General features: G+C 51.2%; 1 protein-coding gene across 3 annotated transcripts in view; it reads left to right on the top strand.

The window, feature by feature from the left end:
* Positions 1-12,745, top strand: part of CCDC155 (coiled-coil domain containing 155) — a 28,234-nt gene extending 15,489 nt beyond the window's left edge. Inside the window, exons 9-19 of one of the 3 annotated variants that reach the window (XM_005879517.2) lie at positions 3,216-3,293; positions 3,541-3,597; positions 4,136-4,195; positions 4,881-4,945; positions 5,104-5,191; positions 5,485-5,607; positions 8,004-8,062; positions 9,684-9,729; positions 10,978-11,042; positions 11,123-11,245; positions 11,346-12,745. In XM_005879517.2, the coding sequence (XP_005879579.1) occupies positions 3,216-3,293; positions 3,541-3,597; positions 4,136-4,195; positions 4,881-4,945; positions 5,104-5,191; positions 5,485-5,607; positions 8,004-8,062; positions 9,684-9,729; positions 10,978-11,042; positions 11,123-11,245; positions 11,346-11,487 (906 nt within the window). In that variant the 3' untranslated portion in view covers positions 11,488-12,745. Of the gene's footprint in view, positions 1-3,215; positions 3,294-3,540; positions 3,598-4,135; positions 4,196-4,880; positions 4,946-5,103; positions 5,192-5,469; positions 5,608-8,003; positions 8,063-9,683; positions 9,730-10,977; positions 11,043-11,119; positions 11,246-11,345 lie in introns of all 3 variants that reach the window. The other 2 variants (XM_014550525.1, XM_014550526.1) reach the window with 2 other exon arrangements.
* The last annotated feature ends 710 nt before the right edge of the window (positions 12,746-13,455 follow it).

Below are 13,455 nucleotides of genomic sequence, written 5' to 3' on the forward strand. Positions count from 1 at the left end.
GGGTCAGCTAACCTTCCCGACTCCTGAATCTGCCAAGATTTCCATCTTGATTCACCTCCAGGGCTAAGGCTGGGGACCCACCTGCCCACATGGAGAGAGGACCTCAATGAAAGCAGAAGAAGGAATAAGCAGGGTGAATGGCAGCCAGCAGTCTCTGCTCTTCCCAGCCCAGAAGGCCTGTTGCCAGATCAAGTGCCTTGAGCTGCGCCTGGGACATCCTAGGCGCTCGATAACTGGAGCTATTCTTGGATCCCTCCCTCCACCTTTCTCCCCGCTGGCTGCTGCCTACAGAGCATCTATAGATCGAGTTCTCAAGTTACAGTAGAATAATGCTGGAGTAAGGGACACTCAGCTTTCCCTAGGAGAACCTATGGAGCAGGGCTCAGGTTACTGCAGAAGAAGGCAGGAGCGGCTGAGTAACCAGGTTCCCTGCCGAGTAGCCCAGGATCCAGCCTGCAAATCCCGACCAGGTGAACAGATGTTGACACAGCATTCCTGGCCCCTCCGTCCTTCCTCCGCCCTTCACCTGGCATCCAGGCTAGCTGGGACTGAGAGGGAGGAGGGCAGCTGATGGAGGACTTGCAGGGAAGCCGGGCTGGAGAGGAGGAGGAACTGGTCTTGGTATCCCCAGGGGCACCAGGACGAGGGCTGTGGCAAGGGAAAGCAACTGCCTCCGTGCCCAGAAATGCTCTCCCCATGATGCCTCATCAAACTCAGTGCAACTTGCTAGGTTTTTGTTGCCCAGAAACTCTAGAATGGAATTTGGGGCATTTTATTCTCAGTCCTATTTCATAGCTAGCCCTGCCCACTGCCTTCTCCTGGCCCACTTGTCCCCTCCCCCACCCCCCCACCCCGCATAACTCTCTTCACCCTTGAGGATTCTGCCCCAGCACTGCCTCCTCAGGAAGCTCCTCATCAGGGCTCCCAGCAGGCCCAGGCCCTAGTCCTCATCAGAGTCTACCTCACGTTATCATCAGCTTCTGCGATGGTCTCCACCTCTAGTAATGAACTTGGGACGAGAGATGCAGCTGGTTCCCCATTGTCACCCAAGGCTTCATCTGGCTCAGAGGAGAGTCGGGGGTTATAAGCACAGAATTTGGAGTCAGATTTGAGTTTGAGTCCACTTACCATGTGACCTTGGCCAAGTTTTTTAACCTCTCCGATCCTCAATTTCCTCTCTCAAATTGGGGATGATGGCAGTTAAAACTATGTTAGGACAGCCAGACATTACATTCTTCCTGAACGGCATATGACCTGCATCGCAACACCCATGAAATCTGCCTGCCAAAAAGTCGAACAAAGTCTGGACCAGGCCCTGGACCTACCCACCAGTTTACAGGAAATAATGAAGATGCGGGGACATGGAGAAGGAGAACACAATAAACCAAGTGCACAATTTCCACAAGACAAATAACCTGGTTTCTTCCACAAAAGAAGGACCCAAAAAATGCCAGGATTGGAAAGTGGAGGATCACTCAAGTTAAAAAGAATTGAGACATTTCAACCAAAAGCCTGTGGATCCTCATTCAAGCAAAATAAATGAAACACTTGAGGAAAAAAAAATTTAAAAAGAGCACAACTTGGTGTGAGATGGTACTAAGGAATTATTAATTTTGTTAAAGGTGATAATGGTAGGTATTGTGGTTTTGCTAAAGGTAGGGTCCTTAAGTAGGAGATTAAAATGCTGGAGTAGTTAAACGTGAAATAATATGATGCCTGGGATTTACTTTAAAATAATCTGGTTAAACCCCAAACAAAACAAATGACCTGCATGATACAGAAGAAACAAACTGGGAAACTATATAATTATTGAAGCTGGGTGATTGGTAAAGGGTTTCATTACACTATTATTTTTACTTTTGTATGTGTTGAAAATTCATAATCCAAAGTTTAAAAAATATTTGTAAACATTTTTTCAATTACAGTTTACATTCAATATTATTTTGTATTGATTTCAGGTATATACATAGTGGTTAGACAATCATATGCTTTAAAAAGTGGTCCCCTGATATTTCCAGTACCTACTTGGCACCATTTATAATTATCACAATATTATTGACTATATTTCCTATGCCATACCTTACATTCCCATAACTATTTTGTAACTACCGATCTGTACCTAATTCCTTCACCTTTTTCACCCAGTTCCCTAAACCCCCCTCCCTTCTGGCAACCATCAATCTGTTCTCTGTAACTATAAATCTGTTTCTGTTTTGTTTGTTCACTTATATTGTTTAATTTAGATTCCACATAAAACTATTCTGAATATAACATTTACCAAACCCTTGATATATATCAGGCATTGTTCTTAATCAGCAGTTCTTAACCTGTGGGTCGCAACCCCTTTGGGGGTCGAATGACCCTTTCACAAGGGTCGCCTAAGACCATTGGAAAACACATACATAATTACATATTGTTTTTGTGATTAATCACTATGCTTTAATTATGTTCAATTTGTCACAATGAAAATACATCCTGCATATCAGATATTTACATTACAATTCATAACAGTAGCAAAATTACAGTTATGAAGTAGCAACGAAAATAATTTTATGGTTGGGGGTCACCACAACATGAGGAGCTGTATTAAAGGGTCGCGGCATTAGGAAAGTTGAGGACCGCTGTTCTAAATGCGTTATTAACATGTATTTGCATTAATAACCATCTGTAGACCTGGGGAAGTCACTCAACCTTTATGTGTCTGAGTTGCTTTTTTGTTTCTTTTTAATTGATTTTTAGAGAGAGACATCAGTTTGTTATTCCACTTACTTACGCATTCATTTCAGTGGTTGCTTCTTGTATGTGCCCTGACCAGGGATGGAACCCACAATCTCAGCATATGGGGATGACACGCTAACAAATTAAGCTACCCCACCAGAGCTGAGTTGCTTTTATCTTTAACATAGGGGATAAGAAATGAGGTTTTTTACTCATTTACTGCAAGGTGCTCAGTAAATGTTACCAAGTATCTGATTTAATCCTCACAGCAGCCCCATGAAGTAGGCTCTAATCGTCATTTTTACGGATGGGGGATGGACTGATGCACAGAGAAATCAAAGCTGAAATTCCATATGCTGGTCGGAGGGGTTTCATGGGCTAAAACATAAAGTGCTTAGCCTGAAGCCTGATGCACATCACGTGTCAGCAAATGTCAACTGTGGGTATTAGCATCGCCATTTGCTAACGTGAATATAACCAGCCATTCCTCCTTCCAGAATGGAAAGCTACTGGCAGAGCGGGATGGAGTGAAGAGGAGGACTGAGGAGCTGGTCATGGAGAAGGATGCTTTGAAGGTGCTGCCCCTCCCTAGTACCTTGACAACTTCCCACCACCCCCAGGGCCATATTTACCATCTCCTGTCTCAGCCACCGAGGCCTGGTGACAGCTGGGAACTTCCATCAAGCCGTCAGGTTCCCAGGGCTGCCAGGCAACTTGGCTGAAATCCCTGTCCATGTAGCTGATGTCCAGAGCCCTGGAGGGAGGTTGAGGAGAGGGGTTCGGGAGTGGGCAGGACAGATGGACAGATTCCTTCCTTGGCAGCGGCAGCTCTATGAGTGTGAACGCCTCATTTGCCAGCGAGACACGGACCTCTCCGAGGTAAGGGGGCCGAGTGACATTTGCTTCCATGTGCACCTGCCCATCTCCTGCCCTGAGTCAGGAAAGGGAGGCCTGTCTGGCTCTCATCCTGGGATAAGCAAATGACCCAGAGAGGTCACAGGCTTCCACTGAGGTCACAAGCACGACCCTGCGGGATCTCGCCTTGTGGTTCTGCAGCTGAGCTGGGAAATGCCTCTCAGATTCCCAGATGTCCCAGGGGTTCTGTGGTCCAAGTACATCCATTCTTGCCTGCCTCAGGGCCTATGTTCTCTTTATTGCTTTCTTCTTCAGTTCTCCTAGACCCTTCCCCAGCCCTAAGGATCTCCGCACGAGCCCCCCAAATCTTTATCCTACATCTGTATATGGCTTTTACATTTAAATCTAAAATATTCTGTTGTTTTCCAAACCCAGTGCTGTCCCTCAGGCCCTAGCCCTTCCCCCAAGCTCACCCTGCCCTCCCCGACACTCGCACACCTCCACTCAGCCTCAGTGTCTTAATGAGGTTGGGCCCAGTCTCATCTGCTTTGGGCTTTCCCAGCGCACGTGCCACGCAGAGAGTCTGGCCAAGACCTTGGAGGAGTACAGGACAACAACCCAGGTAACCCAGGCTCCCTCGCCAACCTTGGCGGCCCCCCCCTGCTCGTGGCTCTCCCACTTCTCCTGCCATCTCCGGGATTTACTGCCTCTTTCTGTCACTCTGTATCAAGTCTTCTCCTCTCACTTCCATCTCCACTGTCTGATGTATGTCCCTCTCTCTTTCCCTCTCTCTGCCTTTTCACTTTTTCTCTTTCATTTCTCTGTGTATCTCTGTTTTCCGTTCACTTTTATTCTCTGTGGGTGTCTTCTCACCACATCTCCCCTCCTTATCTCTCTGTGTGTCTGCCTGGCGTATTTAGGTCCTTGCTCAGCCCCTCTCTGGATCTAGTCCGCCTCCCAGGGTGACTCCTGTCTCTGTCCCTGGTCTTTATGAGACTCTTGCACCTCCTGCGTCTCTTGCCTCTCTTCGAGCTGTTTCCATTGTGTTTTATTGTTCCATGTGTCTCTGTCTCCGCCTTCCTTTGCTTGGTTTTCCTGGCTGGCAGGTTACCTTCTGGGTTCCTGCTGCTCTCTGTCTCTCCTCAGCCTCCTTAGTTTGTCACTGCTTTCTCCCCCGTGTCCCTTGGCAATATGTGTCTTGAGGAACCCAAAGAAGTCAGGGGAGTAGACTTGACCTTGGAAGAGGAGCCTGGGGTGGGGGTGGGGAAGAAGGGAAGACCAGGTGCCCCTCGCTCCCTCCTTTGCAGGAACTGAGGTTGGAAATCTCACACCTGGAGGAGCAGCTGAGTCAGACCCACAAGGGGCCGGATGAGTGAGTAGAACATGAGGGGTGGAGGCGGCAGGAGGAGAGCCCAAGGGCAGGGACCTCAGCCTCCAGCCCCGCGGTGGGCAGGGTGGCAACCCCAGCACAGGCGTCCAACAGGTGGTGGGCAGGCACAGAGGCCGTCCCCCTCCTGACTGTGTGGCCAGGCTACCCAAAGGAGCTCAGGGGAGAAGAGTGGACTGGACCAAGCTGCTGCCCCCATCACTGGGCGTGGAGATCCAGGCCATTCAGCAGGTGGGTCTGGCACCCCTGGGAACACCCAACCCACCTTGAGCTGAAACTCTGACCCAGCCCTGACTCACCCTAACCCGTTTCTCCTCAGGACCCTCTGTCCTAACCTCTCCTTATCCAATTCTTGGTCCTGGCACCAAACTCATCCTGGGTCCTGCTTCCACCCTCCCCAGCCTCATATCAGCTTCTTCCACCCCACCCCACCCCACACACACCTCAGCCCATCTCCATCCCTATCTCTGACCTGCATTGTGCCTTTACTTGGCCCTCCCTGACCTCAGAAACAACTTTCCCAGAAACAAGAAGAGGCAGCCACCCATCTCTCCAGCCCTCTGTGCGGGGTGTGGCAGTGGGAGGAGGGCACCAGTGAGAGCGACCAGGAAGCTGAGTTTCTGCCTGAAGCCCCAGCTGCGGGACAGGTGAGCACGGGAGGGGCCGTGAGACCAGACCAGTGGAGTCCAGAACTGGGAAAAGGGCCTGGGACCCCATGTACCTGCCCTGCTCCCATTCAATAGGCAGTTGTTCACTGAGGGACACGGAACCCAAGCCAGACAGGACACCATTCCTGCCGCTTAGGGACTGGCCTGCTAGTGCGGCAGGCAAAAATGAAGAAAGCCATCACAAATTCCTTTGTGATGTGATGGTGGTTGTTTAGAAAACACTGTCAGAAATCACCTTATTTGAAATGGTACTACACCCTGGCCGGTGTGGCTCAGTTGTTAGGAACGTCATCTGATACACTGAAGGGTCTCAGGTTCAATTCCCAGTCAGGGCACATACACAGGTTGCAGGTGCATATGAGAGGCAACCAATTAATGTTTCTCACATCAATGTTCTCTCTCTCCCTCCCTCCCTCCCTCCCTTCCTCCTACCTCTGCCTCCCTCCCTCTCCCTTCCTCTTTCAAATCAATAAAAAACATATCTTCAGGTAAGGATTAAAACAAAAAATTTTAAAAATTAAAAAAATGGTACTACATACATTTACAAAACAGTCAAAGGGATGTAAAGTACAGCATAGGGAATATAGTCAATAATAGTGTAAAAACTGTGTATGGGGCCAGGTGGGTATTGGAAATATAGGGGGGACACTCTGTAAAGTACATGAGTATCTAAACACTATGCTGTACCCCTGAAACCAATACAAAATAATATTGAAAGTAAACTTTAATTGAAAATAAACTGTAATTGAAAAAAAAATTTTAATTAAGTTACTAAATCCTTAAAAAATAAGATAAAATAAAGAAATAGCCAAACCGATTTGGCTCAGAGGATAGAGCGTCGGCCTGCGGACTGAAAGGTCCCAGGTTCGATTCCGGTCAGGGGCATGTACCTTGGTTGCGGGCACATCCCCAGTGGGAGGTGTGCAGGAGGCAGCTGTTTACCTTAAGAAATCTACTGTGAAATCTTGAACTCAGCAATAGCCATTATTGCCCTGGCTGGTGGCGTTCAGTGGTTAGAGCATTGGCCCACAGACCAAAGGATCCTGGGTTCACTTCCCCATCAAGGACACATACCTTCAGGCTTTATCCCCAGCCCCATTTGGGGTGCCTGCAGGAGGCAACCAGTCGATGTGTCTCCCTCACATGGATATTTCTTTCTCTCTCTCTCTCTCTCTCTGTCCCTCTCCCCTCCCTCTCTTCCACTCTCTCTAAAAATCAATAGAAAAAAATATCCTCAGATGAGGATTAACAAATAAAAAAAGGAGCCATTGTTTTATGAATTTTGTAATAACCTGAATAATAATATTACATAACTTTAAATAACTGAGGCAACTCATCTTTTTTTTTAATCCTCACCCAAGGATATTTTTCCATATTAGAGCGTTGGCCCACAGACCAAAGGGTCCTGGGTTCACTTCCCCATCAAGGACACATACCTTCGGGCTTTATCCCCAGCCCCATTTGGGGTGCCTGCAGGAGGCAACCAGTCGATGTGTCTCTCTCACATGGATATTTCTTTCTCTCTCTCTCTCTCTCTCTCTCTCTGTCCCTCTCCCCTCCCTCTCTTCCACTCTCTCTAAAAATCAATAGAAAAAAATATCCTCAGATGAGGATTAACAAATACAAAAAGGAGCCATTGTTTTATGAATTTTGTAATAACCTGAATAATAATATTACATAACTTTAAATAACTGAGGCAACTCATCTTTTTTTTTAATCCTCACCCAAGGATATTTTTCCATTGATTTTTTAAAAAATATATTTCCTTATTGATTTCAGAGAGGAAGGGAGAGGAAGAGAGAGACAGATCCATAAGGGGCCAGAAACATCAATGATGAGAGAGGATCATTGATGGGCTGCCTCCTGCAGGCCCCCTACTGGGGATCCAGCCCACAACCCAAGTATGTGCCCTGACTAGGAATCAAACTATGACTTCCTGGTTCATAGGCCAACACTCAACCACTGAGCCACACCGGCCTGGCTCAGGGATGCACTTAGAAAACAGTGTCAAGTCGATTGAAGCCATAGGATGAGATGTCTCTGGAAAAAACAGAGAGGGACCTTGGTCCTGAGGAAGAACAAATGACCCATGACTGGGACCCTGGGAGGAGAATGGAGTTTGAAAGGGGACCACTGAGCCCCTTTTGGGCCCAGGTGAGAAGTTTGGGGGACCTGGACTCCTGGGTCCTGAAGAAGAAAGGGACTTGATGTGGTCTAGAACTGCTCCAGTTTCTGCTCCTGGGGGCGGGGGGTGTCAGTGAGGGGGGTAGAGCTGTCCTCAAGGAGGGGGCCCAGGAGGAAGGCAGGTTTTTTAAGAAGATGGTGAATTCTTGAGGTGGTAGCCCGGAGATCTAACCTTTTTTCCCCTCCCACAGAGGAACTTCCAGGGAGAGCCAGCGTACCCGCATGAAGGAAGGAAGGAGCGGTCAATGTGGTAAGAAGCCTGCTCCTTCCAAACCCATCCTCTGCCTCGGGGTGACACCTCCTGATTCTCAGACAGAGGGAATAGAAGAACCCTAAGAGCCCTGCTGGAGCCTCATCGCTCACTCATTCATTCATTCATTCATTCATTCACTCACTCACATGCTGAGGCGACCCTGGGCCTGTGGACCAGCATGAGTCAGATCCAGCCCTGCCCTCAGTGACTCCCGGCCCAGGGGAAACAGCCCTGGCCCACAGAGCCCCAGGAGGACATCCGGCACCTGACCCCGCCCGTGGGAGAGGGAGGCGATGCCCGAATGGGGTCTTGTAAGAGTGGTATTCGTATAGGAGACTCTTAATAAAAGAAGGTAATTGTCAGGAAGATGGGCAGCTCAGTCACCCGGTCACTCTCACTGAACACACCTCTCCAAGGCCTCTAGGGAACCTGGGATAAATGAGACCCAGATTGGGCCCCTGGGGAGCACCCCAGCAGTCGCGCAATCATGAGGGCTCTGGGGTCAGACACCTGGGGTTCAAATCCCAGCTCAGTCCTTTTGTGATAGAGGATGGTCGGTGCCTTTGGCATGGTGCCGTGGACCTGTGGTTGTTACGAGGCTTGTGTGCAGGCCTTTGAGGATAGAAACAGCACTAGATGCCTGCAGGAACCCTCCTTGGGGCCCTGTCCTGGGGGCCTGTGGTTTCCTGTGGTGCCACCCTCTCCCCCACCCCTCTTTCAGCTCCTGGCTGTAGCAACTAATGAGGCTGCCTGCCATGAGCTCTAATTGGACTGTCTGGGAAAGCTGAGGTTGGGAGGGATGGGGGCTCCAGAGATGTGACCTCCCCTCAGTCACCGAGAAGTGGAAGGGAGAAGGGGAGGGGCTAAGCAGCAGCAGGGGCAGGGGCTGGACATCTGAGCTGGGGGGCAGGGGTGGTGTGATGCACAGATCAGGGAAGATGGGAGTGAGGGAGGTAGTGAAATCAGTGGCCCTGGAAGTGGCTAGGGTTAAGGGCCTGAACCTTGAGAGGGGCTGGATGCTTTTTGGGGTGCTGTTAGAGGAAACAGCTGTATCCTGAGGGTGTCGGGTCTGAAACTGGAGGGCCAAATCCCTTGTTCCCAGCGAAGGTGATGGCTAGGAATGTGGACATCTGGGTCTCCAGGGGCTATCCAGGCTGGCAGCTTGAGACCCGAGTCTCTAAAGAGGCATTTCAGGCACCTGCGAGCCTCGGTAGGGCAGAGGCTGGGCTCATACCCGCTAAGAGAAATGGTCTAGGATGGGAGTGGGCCTTACACAGTCAGATTCTGGAGTTTGAGTCCTGAAAAAAGAGCCAGTGAGACTGAGGCTCTGAAAATGGCGCGACCCAGCAGGTAGGAAGCAGGGGCAAGGTCTCCTCAGGCCCTGGTCTGAGCCTCTGGTGCTTTGGGGAGTGAGAGCTGGAAGCCTTGGCTCCTCGCTGGGGCGTCACCTAGAAAAGTAGCCCCTGAGAAAGCCAGTGAGATGAAGAGACCCTCGCACCCTTTTTGAGGTCACAGATCCAGGTCCATCCTCCTTAAGGCCCCAACTTTAAAGATTCCCCTGAGCCCCCCACGGGCAAATGGGAGCCAGGCAGAGGGAAGAACATTGTTGTTGCCCCAGGTTGCCCAGAAGAGAGGAAGAGGAGGAAGCGGAGATCCACGTCACGGTAAGCAGTCCCCGCACCCTCCCCAGTGCCCATCCACTCCGGGCCCTTGGAGGGGACTGATGTCATCACAGCTGCTCCAACCTCCCGCCTGCACCTCACTTCCCCTGAGCAGACAGAAAAATCATTTGGCCAAGAGATAACAAGGCCCTCGCTGTAGCTAATGAGAGCGGATGGTGCTGTGGGTGGTGGCCTACAGGCCAGTGGGCGGCCAGAATGTTCCCAGGGGACCCCCCCCACAAGCACATACAGGGCTGCAGCCGCCACACCACCGGCCTCACAGACGTGGCTACACCCCCGGATTGCGAAAATGCACACGCACACTCGCCCACACACAGGAAGGGGCTGGGCCCTCCGCAGCCGGCCTCGGCACCCCCCTGCCCAGCACCACACACACCGGGTCCTTTGCTTTTCCAAGCAGCAGGTGACCATCCCCATTCTCAGACAAGGAAAGGGAGGGAAGGAAATGTGGTGACGTGAGTGAGGAGCCTGCAGTCCTCGGCTGAGGGTGTGAGAGCCCAAGTGTGTGCCAGGCTCTGTGCCAGGTTCTGTTCCAGGCACCTGGACCCTGCAGGGTCCAACCATCCCACAGGGTCTCTCTGAGCAGCCTGACCGCAAAGCCCACCTCCTTCCTGCCACACCCTCTGTGGAGCCTGGTCCCACCTCCGCTTCCTCAAGCTGGTGTGGTGAGGATCCTCACCCGGCTCTCGGCTCTCGGTGGGATGAGGGTTAAGGATCATGTCAGAAAGGGCCTGGCTCCAGGCCTGGCACAGAGCAGGCACACAGTAGGTGGCCGTGGTGAAGGTGGTAGCTGGCACTGGTGTTCTGTTATTCGTTATTTATTACTGTATCTCTATGGCCATTGGATACTTCAGAATCCAATGGAAGTGGAAATAATCACATTGAGTAGCTCACACAGTTATCGAGCACTCACTATGTGCCAGGCACTGTTCTGAGCCCCATGCTCACTTTTTTTTAACCTGAATTCACTCAGTCAGTCTCCACTTTAGGCCTGTGAGGTGGGTACTGTCGTCATCCCTGTCCAGCAGGTGGGGAAAGTGGGGTGTGGAGAGGTGGGTGATGTGCCAAAGGACACACGGCCAGAAGCTGGCAGAGCTCGGACCCCAACCCGGCAGTGTATTTCAGTGTTCATGCACGGAGCCGTTCATTCACTGTGTTCCACCCCCTTCCATGGGGTCAGTTCTGCCAAGGACCCCATGCCCAAGTTTGTCATCTCCTTTGTCCTTCCAGGCTGATCTCTCCATCCTTCTGGGAGACCCTCACCCTGAAGACATTCCAAGCAGCCCTCCTGAGAGGTACTGGGACCCCAGGGACTGGGAGGGAACTTGGGGACAATGTCCAGTGTGACTGCCCTGCCTTCCTCTCTCTCCAGCAGCCCCTCCCAGCCAGACCTACAGCACGCGCTGGTGCCTGTGGAGAGGAAGCTGGTTCCGGTTAGGAGGCCAGTCTGGAGCCACTTCTGCCTGTGCCCCCTGCACCCCCAACCCCAGCAGCTCAGGTGAGCCCCAAGGTATCACCAAAAGGAAATGGTGGTCAGTCATCGGGGCACATAGGCTCCCCTGGGCCCTGCCCTAAGCACTGTCCTGCCACCCCAGCAGGGTCAGGCGGCATCCACTGATTCCCGCGCCTGTCCTGGGTCTCCTGCTGCTGCTGCTGCTCTCCGTCCTGCTGCTGGGCCAGCCCCCGCCCCCCACCTGGCCCCACCTCCAGCTCTGCTACCTCGGCCCTCCCCCAGTGTGAGCCATGCTCCCCGCCCCTCAGAGTAACGTCTAGTTCAGTGAATTCCTGGGACTCTTTTTACTGTTATTCCTGTTGTTGTGCCACTGTTATCAAGACCCCAGATGCAGTTCAGTACTCCAGGATCCACGCCCCGGAATGGGGTCTTTATGTGAAGTCTCTTGGCTTTGTGATGGTTTTTACTACATTTCTTGATAACAGCAAAACGTGTCCAATAATGGAGTAAGTGCTAGGGGTTTATTGTCCTCACAAAACAAGCCTGGAGAACAGCACGAGGCCCACGGCTCAGTCTCCACAGCCTCTGGCTAGGGCGCTGAGTCTGTGACCCTCCTGGCCCCTCTCGTGCTCAGGGGATGGCGGACATTGTGGCTTCATACATCGTCTCTGCGGACAGAAGGCGATGTGGCCCTTCTTTTGTATAAAGAAAAGCAGTAGCCTTCCCAGAGCCAGCAGCAGACCTGTGTTTATATCTTGTTGGCCAGACTGTTTGGCATCATCACCCCGCGCTGCAAGGAGACCAAGTGCCTCTCCTGGCAGAAAGAGGGAGGAGATGTGGGCCAGGCACACACCACAGATGTCCGTCCGCTACATGCAAACAGCCAGGAAGGGGACCAGGTGCCATTTTTTCACTCCACAAACACATAGTGATCTTCTAGTTGCCACAGCTAGACCTTAAAAGATAAAGCTTAGAGAAACAGGCCCTCCAATGTCAGGCTGTGGAGCGTTCATTTTCCCCAAGGATGATGGGAGGTTTGAGAGGTTTTGTTGCTTGTTTTTGGTTATTGATGTCTTAATTGAGGTGTAACTTACATACAGATAAATGGACAAATCTTAAGTATCAGCTGGATGAATTTTTGCATATGTAAGCCTTCCAAACTAAAACCCGACCCAGGTCAAGATATAGACCAGTCTCAGCACCACAGAGGTTTCCATGGGAGAGTTTTGAGCAAGGGTGGGACAGAATCACACCCCAAAAAGGCACCTGACTCAGCTTGGAGGCTAGAGGTTTCTTCCCAGATCCATGACATCTGTTCAGTCTTGAAAGGTGGGTGAAGTTGGCTACAATAAGCAGGGCCTGAGGAGGATGCTGCAGGCAGAGGAAGTAAATATGTGTGAAAACGGGGTGGGAAAGATCCCCTCCCTGTGTGGAGAGCCATTGGCAGCACCGTGCTGCTGGGATTAAAACTAAAAGAGCCCGGCCAGCGTGGCTCAGTGGTTGAGCATCAACCTATGAACCAGGAGGTCACGGTTCAATTCCCGGTCTGGGCACGTACCGGGGTTGAGGGCTCGATCCCCAGTGGGGTGTGCAGGAGGTAGCCAATCAATGATGCTCTCTCAGTACTAATGTTTTCCTCCCTCTCCCTCTCCCTTCCTCTTTGAAATCAATAAAAACATTTTTAAAAATTTTTTAAAGAAAAGAAAATTATATGAAGCCAGGAAGAATTGAAGGCTACAGAGTGGTGAAATTAAGATAGGTAGGCAAGAGCCCATGAAGGGTTTTAGACACCATCATGAACTTTACTCCTAAGTGCCCAAGAAAGGGCTTGAGCAGAGAAGGGACAAAATTAACTCGGAGTGAGAAAGAGACCCGAGCCTGCATAGGGGATGAGTAATGAAGTGAGGCTGAGGCAGGAGGTGGGGAGAAGGCTGGGGCTGGGGCCCAGGTGGGAGAGGTCTGAGCTGGACCTGATGTGTGGGTGGGAAGAAGGGAAGGGTGGAGAGAGGCAGGGCAGGAAGGACGGAGTCAGGGACTGACAGGCTGTGAAGGAAGAGGGAAGGACAAGGACAGTACCTCACCCAGTGGCTAATCTATACTAATAAAAGGGTAATATGCTAATTAGACCGGGAGACCTTCCAAATGTCCTTCCAGACAAAGCCATGGTGGCCGGGCCGAGGCAGAGGCGGTTAGGGGCGATCAGGCCAGGAGGGGAGGGCAGTTGGGGTGAGCAGGCTGGCAATGGGGGGGGGGGG

This window comes from Myotis brandtii, unplaced genomic scaffold (assembly GCF_000412655.1).
Source record: "Myotis brandtii unplaced genomic scaffold, ASM41265v1 scaffold601, whole genome shotgun sequence".
Lineage (NCBI taxonomy): Eukaryota > Metazoa > Chordata > Mammalia > Chiroptera > Vespertilionidae > Myotis > Myotis brandtii.